Genomic DNA, 11,644 nt, shown 5'->3' with positions numbered 1-11,644 from the left:
CACATATTTGACCCCTGTGACCTTGAATATAGGTGAAGGTCATACATTTGAACAATTGTGATAGCCCTTTACCCCAGCATGCTACTGGCCAAATTTCATCACAGGGCATTTTGGTTATTCAGAGGAAGTTGTTTAAAGTTTTTAACATATTTGACCCCTGTGACCTTGAATATGGGTGAAGGTCATTCATTTGAACAAACTTTGTAGCCCTTCATCTCAGTATGCTACTGGCCAAATATCATCACCCTGTGCATTTTGGTTATTCAGAAGAAGTTGTTTAAAGTTTTTAACATATTTGACCCCTGTGACCTTGAATATAATTGAACGTCATTCATTTGAACAAACTTTGTAGCCCTTCACCCAAGCATGGTACTGGCCAAAAATCATCTACCTGGGCAGTATGGTTATTGAGAAGATGTTTAAAGTTTGTAACATATTTGACCCCTGTGACCTTGAAAATAGGTGAAGGTCATTAATGTTAACAAACTTTGTAGCCCTTCATCCAAGTTTGCTTCTGGCCAAATATCGACACCCTAGGCCTTTCGGTTATTAAGAAGAAGTCGTTAAAAGTAAAATATTGACGCCGGACGACCGACGCTGCGCCACGGCATAAGCTCACTTGGCACTTTGTGCCAGGTGAGCTAAATATAGCACTCCATGGTAGGTGCTGTAAGTACATATGAAATTTCAGAAAGATCCATCCAGCACTTGAGATAGAGCGAGAACAAACTTCAAACAGAGCCCCATCCCTCTGCCCCAAGGGGGGTCATACCCACCAATGATACAAAATGGAGTCCCCTTTACCCAAGGATGCTCCAGACTAAATAAGGATAAAACCCTTTAATCATGATGGTCGGAGAAGGATTTTAAAGGTTTTACCTCTATTTCTCCCATTGTGCCCCGCCCTTCTGCCCCCTGGGAGGCCACACCCACTGCTTATACAAAATTGAGTTCCCTTGGCCCAAGGATGCTCCAGACTAAATTAGGATAAAATCCCTTAATCCCTATGGTAAAAGAAGGATTTTAAAGGTTTTACCTCTATTTCCCCTTTTGGGCCCCACCTCTCTGCCTCCAGGGGGGTCAGACACACAGTTTATACAAAATGTGTTCCCCTTCACCCAAGAGTGCTTCATACCAAATTTTGAAAAAAATCCTGTCATTCCTACAGAATGAGAAGGATTTTAAAGAATTTGCTGTTTCCCTTATTGGGCCCCTCCCTTCTGCCCCCAGGGGGGTCACACTCACTGTTTAAACGAAATTGAGTCCCTTTTGCCAAAGGATGCTCCAGACTAAATTAGGATAATATCCCTTAATCCCTATGGTAGGAGAAGGGTTATAAAGGTTTAACCTATTTTCCCCTATTTGGCCCCGCCCCTCAGGTCCCAGGGGGGCCACACCCACGGTTTATACAAAATTATTCCCCCTTACCCAAGGATGCTTCTGACCAAATATGGAACAAATCCTTTCATTCCTACAAAAGAAGAAGGATTTTTAAGAATATTTTGCTATGTTTCCCCTATTGGGCCCCGCTCCTCAGGCACCTAGGGGGCCAGACCCACGGTTTATACAATATTGGTTCCCCTTCACCCAAGAATGCTTCAGACCAAATATTTCATTCCTACAGAATAAGAAGGATTTTAAAGAATTTGTGATGTTTCCCCTATTTGGCCCGCCCCTGGGAGGCCAGACCCACTGTTTATACAAAATTGGTTCCCCTTCACCCAAGGATGCTTCAAACCAAATATGGTACAAATCCTTTTATTCCTACAGAAGAAGAAGGATTTTAAAGAATTTGCTATGTTTCCCCTATTTGGCCCCGCCCCTCAGGCCCTTGGGAGGCCAGACCCACGGTTTATACAAAATTGTTCCCCCTTTAACCAAGGATGATTCAGACCAAATATGGAACAAATCCTTTCATTACTACAGAAGAAAAAGGATTTTAAAGAATTTGCTATATTACCCCAATTGGGCCCAGCCCCTAAGCCCCAAGGGGGGCCACACCCATCATTTATACAAAATTTGTTCCCCTTCCCATAAGGATGCTTCTGACCAAATGTGGTCAAAATCTGCTCAGTCGNAAGGTCATTTATTTGAACAAACTTGGTAGCCCTTCATCCCAGCATGCTTCTGGCCAAATATCATCACCCTAGGCCTATCGGTTATTCAGAAGAAGTTGTTGAAAGGTTTTAAACATATTTGACCCCTGTGATCTTGAATATAAGTCAAGGTCATTTATTTGAACAAACATGGTAGCCCTTCATCCCAGCATGCGTCTGGCCAAATATCATCACCCTAGGCCTATTGGTTACTGAGAAGAAGTTATTTAAAGTGAAATGTTGACGACGGCCGGACGATGGCCGGACGCCGCACCATGTCATAAGCTCACTTGGCCCAAAGGGGCCAGGTGAGCTAAAAATTACCAATTGGGAAGACAACTCTCAGGAGTAAACTGCAAATTTTCAGAATTATGCATAAATATGAAATAGTTTCATTTGAGAATGGGCCCAATCCATAATCGACCCAAAAAGTCCTAAGGATTAAAGATAGTCCAATCACCAGACCTGCATTCCTACTGAAGACCCTCCAAACTCTAGATGGACGCTGACCAACCCAGCTAACTGGTCGCTGGCAATCGACCTAGTCCAGTTCAGCTATATATATTATTTTATCACTTTCGGTACTGTGTTATCCAGTGAATATACCCATGTCATATTTCGTTGCGTATTAACCCATGTAATATGACCTATCAGCCCTGTGATTGGTTGTAAGTTTCGATTGTTTCAATTGTGACGTTACTCCAAGGACAAGTACATGACGTCACAGACTTAAGCACTGGAGTCAAAATGGGATCTTTTTACATTTCAAGGTTGCATGAAAATTGTCGTTTTACACGAATAAATGCACGAATCTTGATTATGTAATAAAAAGGATCATATACTAATTTTCAATCAATATGAAATTTATGAAACTCGTCACATAAACTCACCAGAGGCTCGCTAAATTGAAATTTGTTGAAGACTTGTTTCATAAATCTCATATGAAATGGAGGGAGCAGTAAGTACAAGTTTTAAAACTTTAGATTTTTTTCAAGTTTTAAAAGGGAATAGAACTTATAACTTTTCTGATCTCATCTGGGCAAATGCTCAAGACAACACCAAGGCAAAATATAAGCAGGGTTTTTGCCAGCTATTTTAGGAAAGGGTCTCTGAGCATGAATTGGGAAAACTTCATTGGCATTTGGCAAAAGTTGGAAAATTTCATCAGTGTTCCCCCCACATGTTCATGTACAGGTTTCGGAAAAATATCACAAATTTGGAAAAAAACATAACCTGCAATTTGATTAGCAAACTGTTTCCTCTAGCTCTTTCAGTAAAATGTATAGCAATAAATAAACAAATCAATTTTCTGTGTTTTGTTTATCCAATTTCAAATGTTCAATATTTGTGTATTTTGAATGCTCTTCCATGGACGGTAATACTTTGAACGTTGCACATATTACGACTGAAAACATGTATAAACATACTTTTTAATCCAATTAGGAAAATAAAGACTGAAATTGGGAAAATGCAGGGTCATTTTTCAAATTGGGAATGGGTCCCTGTACCGGACCCTATAAACACCTGGCAAGAACCCTGAAAAGGTTTCTCCACGTATGGCACTGGCTTGACTAAGGACTTAAAGGTAGCTTAAAAGAGAAGAAATAAAACGGTCACAAAAGATCCAATGGATTGCAGCAGATTTATTTTGGGTGCTTTGGTTTTCCAAAATTGGGAGGCACAAAAGTAAATCCCCAAATCACATCTTAGAAATCACACAGCAGTTAACAGCATGTACGGGTCATCTTCTCAATCTTTTATTTATTTTAAAATGTTTATCCCATTAACTGTATATGGTGAGGTGTCATTTGAAAATCATGAAATTTTGACTGCTTAACAATTAATAGGACAATTATTTTTAATAATAGATTTTGAAATCTTTTTCCAGAGAATGGACCTTTAATCCTCAGTAGGGCTTTATGCCTTAAATTTGTCAAGACACCAGTAGGAGTGACTATTGCGTGTATTTTTTACTATAGCAATACTATTACTATTGGGAAAACAATATTTCGATAGTTAAATTGTGGTATACTATCACAATAGTATTACAATAGTTTCTAAACATTTTCTTCAGGTATGTAAGTATGGATTATGAAAAGTTCTTTTTACACAACCAATAAGAGTTTCTATGTGATGTTTCGATGACTGGTACGGTATATGTACACCGTCAACTTCATCAGACAAATAACCAAAGAAGCGTATGCACACAGGTGTAAAATGTGTACGAGTTATCCACAAAATCGATGCTTAGTAACTGACCTTAACCAATCTTCTTAACCTGGTCTCTGAAGCGGAAAATTTAGGTCACAACCGGCATCAGAATCTTTGCAAGTGATAATTAGCAACCTTAAATACATAACCCATGCAAGTTTAGTTGTTGTAGGACAAGTAGTTACTTGGTAAGTGACCTCAACCATCTTCTTAACCTGGACAGAAGCAGCATTGGATTTTTTTTAAGTCGACCTGTTGATTGTATACATTTAAAACAATTAAAACAAATAAATTTGTACTAAATCAACACTGCATATTGTGTTAACTGTGTCAATAATTAAATGGTTGTCCGTTCTGTGTTGCCGTAGATTTACACCTGGCCGATGCGGACTAGGTGTTGTCCGCCTCTGTACCTGGTAACTACGTCACATAAACGGTATCCGGTTGAAGTCTGTGACATTTCATACATCAACGAAGAAAACACGAGGTTGGTTGTTGGATATAAATTGTCTATATTTTGTATTTGGAACGTGTTTACCACTTGACCCTCTTCTTATGTCAGCCATTATCATGCAAATTATCGTTTGTTTGCTCAGTATATTTTGATTGCAGCAAGTGACAAATAAAATGTTACTGTCAATGTGCTACGTGAAGAAAGAGTAAAAAATCCTTGTACTCACCATATTGCGACTATTCCGCGGGTCGGCGTAAAATGCACATGTTTGTCGCGATAGGTGTATATAGCTATCGGCGATAGGTGTATATAGCTATTATAGGTGTATTGACCTATAGGTCGATACGCAGAGTGTACCGGACCTGACTTGTATTTTCCTAATTTCATGTTATCAAACACAAAAGATACAGTATAATTTTCCCAGTAGGCCTAAATAATTCAATAATCAATAGAACTGCAAGTGTGTAAATTCTAAAACTATAGTTACCATTACAGAAAACTTGCATACGTCTTACCACCACCCAACCTAAAAAAAAAACCAGGGAGAACATGAAAAGGTGGTGGGCGGAGGAGGTGGAGAAGCACGAGGAGCATCAGTCTGCAACCTTCAATTAGTTTGGAAGCGTTTCAAGGTTAATAAAGCAAAATGGTTCATTGTCTTAAATACTACAAGTAATGAGAGTATTACTTACCTAATGCTATGCCTGTATTAATTACACCACGTCTTGCTTTCACTGGTGTCAACTTTGTTATGAAATTGCAAACTGGGACAGGCGTCTGAATTAACAATGTCTGTCATCCGTCAGCTGTTTTTTGTTTGCGTGCCCTAACCTGTCCGGTGAAATGCACACGTGAGCTGAACAAATACAAAATATACTGTTGCAAGGAAACAAAGTGCATTCCCACATACGCTGACAATGACTATAATTTATTCCCGCACAGTTTTGACTACGTGACTCAAATCAACGCTCTGCTGTAAGTTGTTGTACGGCCTTGACATTTCTCACCGCGTGCAATTTCCTGTTTTGATACGGAACTCTGGGATGTGTTACTGGTGTTCAACCAATCATACGCCGCGTTTGATTCAAACAGCGCCATTTTCAAAGAAAGATATGCCGACAAGCATGGCGGAAGGTAAATATTGTGTTTAAGATGCGTCAAGCTTTTATTCGGATTTCCCTCCTTGATCAATGAATAGCAATATGAGAAATTGTGTTTAATATTTAAAATCTGTTTTACCATCAAACTCGTAAAGACCCCAGCCTGACTCGATTTCTACTGCATTCGCTGTCAGGTCCTGCAGGCTTGTGGTTTTGATGGCCTATTCTTAAAATGGACCATCCACATTATCAAAAATTAGTTTTACAATGCATTAAGCATACTGTTAACCTTTGCTAAGCGTGAAAACTGATAAGACTAAGATAGGAGTGTCGTTGAATGGGGGTTGGTTAACCTAGGCAGTTTGCTGGGTGAGGGTGCTGGTGGGGGTAGCCTTTCATGTTGGTGTGAAAACCTCTGAACTAAGACTCGAGCCCCCAAGAATTGATTGATTGGTTTAACGTCCGCTTCACTACGGAGTAGCTCGGTTATCCAGCAGACGAAACCCCACTCCAGAGTGCAAGTTTGTAGGTTAAATTATAGCGAATTGCTAGTGTGGTGTCCTTGATGCAGAAATTGCTGAGTAACTAGGTTAGTGACAATGCTTCACATTGTTGACTAACAATGTTTACCTTGATGGTTTGTTTATCAACTGTCTTTACATTGACAGTCAGTCAATGTACCTTTATTGACATGAAAGAAGACATTTTTGGTACCTGTGACCCATTTTTAGCACAGAAACTAGTGGCCATAAACACATGTGTCTGAAATTCTGAGTGTAAATTGATATATAATATATATTAAAAAAATCGGCGTATACAATTATTTTAATTTATGATATATATCTCAATTTACTGTCAGAACCTCACACACCTGTGCCATAAAGGCATAATGACTATTTAGTGTCAATGGGCTTAGACTACTAAGTATTGTCCAAAATTATTGAAATATTTCGGTTAGTACATTGTATGTTAATGTGTGTGTCCCATATAACTATGTGGTCTATTATAATGCATGCTTCCTAAGTGATGCATGATGACCACATACAATGAATGTTACATGTTCAATATCTGACAGCTATGGGCACGTCTGGAGTTGCCCTTTCATTATACCCTGTGGTGTTGTTTAAGCGATTTATAATTGTTGCTGCATCATTCCACATGTACGCCACATATGTTATTCAATATAAATTCATTGTCAATACTCCTTTTGGACATGCTTGGTTAAAATTCAGATTTTTTTAACCTCAGTCATGTGAGGGATCTCCTCCTAGGCCATTGTCTATTTCACATCAGATATTAATTGCATTGTCTGCTAGAACTGATCAATATTACTGGCTTCAAAACCTGATTGTAATGTGAATGTGATCAGCTATATAAATAGCTCTTCCCCCCCCCCCCCCCCCCCAACAAAGGGGGCCAAGTGGTTAAAGTGTCTGACATTCTGCTACCACTAGCCCTCATCCTCTGGGTCGTGGGTTCGAGACTTTGTATGTAGGGCAGTTGCCAGGTACTGGCCGTAGGTCTGGTTTTTCACCGGGAACTCCGGCTTTCCTCCACCACCAAAACCTGGCACCCAAATCTGGCAAGTGAGTTGGAAACTCTTCAGGTTATTTATTTGATATATATGCCTGAGCTATATATATATAGCTACATGTCAATAAATTCAAACCAGTTTTTCTCTCGCATACATGTTTATGATAGCACATGCAAATATTCAATCTCATCTCATTATCAACAAAATACTGCAGTGTAGTGCACAAAGTACCCCCCCCCCCCCCCCCAACAAAGGGCTGTAATAGATTATGGCTGACATATTACTGTAATTGATTATTGCGTGACTGGCAGTACTTAATGTCGCCAAATCCCATTCGAGGATGAATGGCCGAGTCTATATTCAGGAAACCATTCCCATGCTCAAGCATGGATTCTTCGCTCAAACTAACTTCATTGTAACTTTTTTAAATCAGGTGATATGGTCAAAAAGTTCAATAAATAATTTGAAAATGCTGTTTCGGCTTTCAGTCTTTCCAGAATTCGGTCATATCATTGACAAAATTTGATTTTTTTTTATTATTAATTTATTGACAAGACAAGAATCAGGACTTGAAAAAAGAATTTGAGTTTTAGCATGGGAACAGTTTCACGAATACAGGCTCTGGACACAAAGTTTTGCATCCTAAAAATTGCTGATATAATTATTATATGGTTTGGATGAAATTTATTTTGTATCTTCTGATTTGTTATCTAGTGATCAGCCATTGAGTCATGATCAGGGCATCAAGATCCAAGGTCATATTGAGGTCGACATGTTCCCTTGTCAGGTCTTCCTCCAAATCTAGTATTTATCGTAACTGGGGAAGTGGTATGTCATATATATAATTGATCTTGTGTACTCCAGAAACACTCACAATAATTGTATTTAACCAAGACATTGTTGATATATATATATATATATAACCAATGAGGGAGTGGACTGCTGATGTAGGCTTGCATTTGGCTTGTATTATTTATCTCATCATACATAATTATAAATCTTTGTATCATTTGGTATTTAATTGGTACTAATATCTGAAGCTACAAATATTATTCATTTCGGCTGTCATCTACAGAAATGATTTCAAATTCTCAATTTGTAAAGTGTATGACAACCTTTCCAGTATTTTAGCCGACCATCATCTGATGGTGGGCTATTCAAATCACCCTGCGTCCGTGGTCCTTCGTTCCATAAACAATTCTTGTTATCGGTATTTCTCAAGAAGTACCAGAGGAATCTTTCTCAAATTTTATATGCAGGTTCCCCTTGGTCCTAATCTGTGCAGGTCAACTTTTGAGACCAATCGGATAAACTGCATGGCCGACAGGCAGCCATCTTGGATTTTGATATTGAAAGTTTGTTATCGCTATTTCTCAAGAAGCACCAGAGGGATCNATAAACAACATGGCCGACAGGCAGCCATCTTGGATTTTGATAGTGAAAGTTTGTTATCGCTATTTCTCAGGAAGTACTAGAGGGATCTATCTCAAATTTTATATGTAGGTTCCCCTTGGTCCTTAGCTGTGCAGGGCAACTTTAGAGACTGATCGGATAAACAACATAGCCGACAGGCAGCCATCTTGGATTTTGATAGTGAAAGTTTGTTATCGCTATTTCTTGGGAAGTGCGGGAGGGATCGTTCTCAAATTTTAAATGTAGGTTCCCCTTGATCACTCGTTTTGCATGTTATATTTTGAGACTGATTATAAAAACAAAATGGATTAAAAGAAGAACTAAACAGATCTTTCTCATATTGCAATGATTGATTCTATTTCTTTCACATTAAGTACTGTACTAGTAAATATGTGAAATGACAAACTCACTTTGAAGGTTGGCTTTCATACACATCAGATCAAAAGTTACCTCAAGGTGCATTTACTGTTAACATGACTCGATCAAACAGATTAGAGGAAAGAAGGGAAAAGATTGAACTGACAAAGAAAAGGTGGGCGCCAAGATTCCTCTGGGATCTCTTGTTTAGATTGACAGATGATAGCCATGGTGGTCCTTAGCTTTCATGTATGCAAGAAAAGGCAGCATAGGTGGCACCTATGTACATGTAAAAGATTCATGCACATATTTATTTATTTTCAAAAATTCTGACAAGTTCAAAGCTTACTTTCCGTAAATTTATCTGAACTTGTTACCAAAATTTGAACCTAATTAAGATGCATATAGACATCAATAGTAATCTGCAAATGTCAAAACAGACATTTGTGTTTTAGTTCATGATCACATTGATGTAAATTAAATGGAGGTCTAGATAAATACCTATCTGTAAAGGTATATGGTTAATGAAGATCTAAATAAAGGACTTATATTTTGTCTATGGTGGAGAGTCCTAATACCTTTCTTTTGGAAATTAAAGTTATATTTACCTGTAAAATTGATCTTATATCTCCTCTCTGTTCACTGGAACTCTTCTTTGTTTGAGTTAAAAACAAAAACAACACAGTGCTTGTACTCCTCACCTTAATCGCACTGTCATCAAAAGCTTAACTGCAGCTGCTATCACAGCCGCCTGCTGTCTGTAAAAAAGTCACTCAGTAGTGGGCTTTTTAGAAATATTTTGATTAATATTTCCTTCATAGCAGAAGTTGCTAAACCCAATATACTCATTAGGTAGTAGATTTAGCTTTAGCATAATCTGTTTCTTAGATAAACTGTTTGTAGTAATGATATATTACTTATTAACTAAATACAATGATATGTTTTGTTTCTTGAAATTATTGTGACTATCCAGGTTTTTCATTCAATTTGACAGCAGGGCTTTCATGATCATCACCAACTAAAAAGTTGTTATTACAATATATATATATATTAATGCAATTTCCAAATCTGTTAAAAAAACTTACCAGTAAACAAGATATGTTGTCAGTTCATAGGAATACACAAGACAGTCTATTAACCCTTTCACCCCTAGGTCACTTTAGTAGACTCTACAACTACCATCCATGTGTATCTGGTTGAGTCCATTGTGGTCCACAGTGGTAAAAGGGTAATGAAGTTTTTTGATAGAAATTAATAAAGATATAATGATGTGTCGGTACAGGCATGCTTTTGCTTTGATATGTATTTAATGTATATAACTTCTGACTCCCTTACCTGTACATGTACGTGCATGTGTTTCCTCTGTGGTTTATCTGTTGAAAGTGTAGCTGCATCTTCATTATACTTTATATATGTACATGTACAAAAATTTTCTCAAAATAATATTTCATATTCCAATAACACAGTCTTGCTTTGTTTTTGTTAAAAACGTTTAAAACTTATTGTGAAAATGATTACATGTAATTACATACAGATATTAATATTCTGTTCATGTGTATATAATTGTTACCAAATATTATAAATCACATATAAATGGTTCCATAAGCTTTTAAGAGAGTCCTTTAAAAAAGCTCTGTATATGATTTATAAGTGCTTAATGTTTAGATGACAATTCAATGAACCTTCAAAACAATTTGGGCACTATAGCTTGTGTATATTGTTACATTATTATGTTCATTTTTGTATAAATATAGATTTAAGGACAGTTGACTTATACATGTACGTATACTGTATCATTGAGATTTAAGTGTTCGTGCTGGCAAGTTTTAAAACAGGTGGTTGATTTTAAAAAACTAATGATTGAATTTTCAAATGGTAATTATTGTGTATTTGGTGTAGACATGCATGTTCAAGCTAAGGTGCTGAATTACTTTCGGACTTTTCTACAATCACCTTTTAATCTAATTGGAGGACACAGTGTGTACATGTATGCACTAAGATCCCTGTACCACTGCCAAAACCAAACTATTAATTGGAAATTATGTATTTTTTCTGACTGATAGGCTTTGATAAGTCATTTCTGAAAAGAAAACCATATATACCTTGCAGAACTTTTACGGGGAAAAAGCTATGAAGATTGTTTTTAAAATATCAACAACAGTGTAAAAATGAAATTGGGCTAGACCAGCTAACCTGGTTTGTTACCCTCATTGGAGTTGACCCTAACCTTCACTTCTAGCAATTTGAGAAGTCAAATATGATTTTTCCTGAATTTTTGTTGAGTAAAAACTAAAAACTTATGTTGAATCGGTGTACTTGGGGGCGGGGTATTAATTGACTGAAATTTGCCTTCCTAATTGGTGTCTTTTCTTCCCAAAATGAGAGACAAAAAGGCCCTATCCCAAACTAACAAAAAAAAAATGCAAATATAATAGACCTGTCCTTTAAACCTAAGGGTCAAAACTCATTTTGGGGAGTC

At 37.5% G+C, this 11,644-nt stretch overlaps 2 protein-coding genes across 4 annotated transcripts in view; one reads left to right on the top strand and one right to left on the bottom strand.

Moving 5' to 3' along the window:
* The window catches only part of LOC110458382 (putative lipoyltransferase 2, mitochondrial), a 15,354-nt gene extending 9,586 nt beyond the window's left edge, over positions 1–5,768 (bottom strand). Inside the window, exon 1 of the mRNA XM_021510052.1 lies at positions 5,454–5,768. The gene's annotated coding sequence lies outside the window, so the exon portion shown is untranslated. The remainder of the gene's footprint in view (positions 1–5,453) is intronic.
* A 34-nt stretch (positions 5,769–5,802) lies between these two features.
* Positions 5,803–11,644, top strand: part of LOC110458381 (protein ECT2-like) — a 34,195-nt gene continuing 28,353 nt past the window's right edge. For 2 of the 3 annotated variants that reach the window (XM_021510049.1, XM_021510048.1), the window contains exons 1-2: positions 5,803–5,895; positions 8,110–8,223. In XM_021510049.1, the coding sequence (XP_021365724.1) occupies positions 8,127–8,223 (97 nt within the window). In that variant the 5' untranslated portion in view covers positions 5,803–5,895; positions 8,110–8,126. The remainder of the gene's footprint in view (positions 5,896–8,109; positions 8,224–11,644) is intronic. The other variant, XM_021510050.1, reaches the window with a different exon arrangement.

The sequence above is a fragment of the Mizuhopecten yessoensis genome, unplaced genomic scaffold, assembly GCF_002113885.1.
Source record: "Mizuhopecten yessoensis strain PY_sf001 unplaced genomic scaffold, ASM211388v2 scaffold9561, whole genome shotgun sequence".
Classification (NCBI taxonomy): domain Eukaryota; kingdom Metazoa; phylum Mollusca; class Bivalvia; order Pectinida; family Pectinidae; genus Mizuhopecten; species Mizuhopecten yessoensis.
The sequence above is the reverse complement of the archived record's forward strand: the minus strand, read 5'-3'. Positions and strand labels throughout refer to the sequence as shown.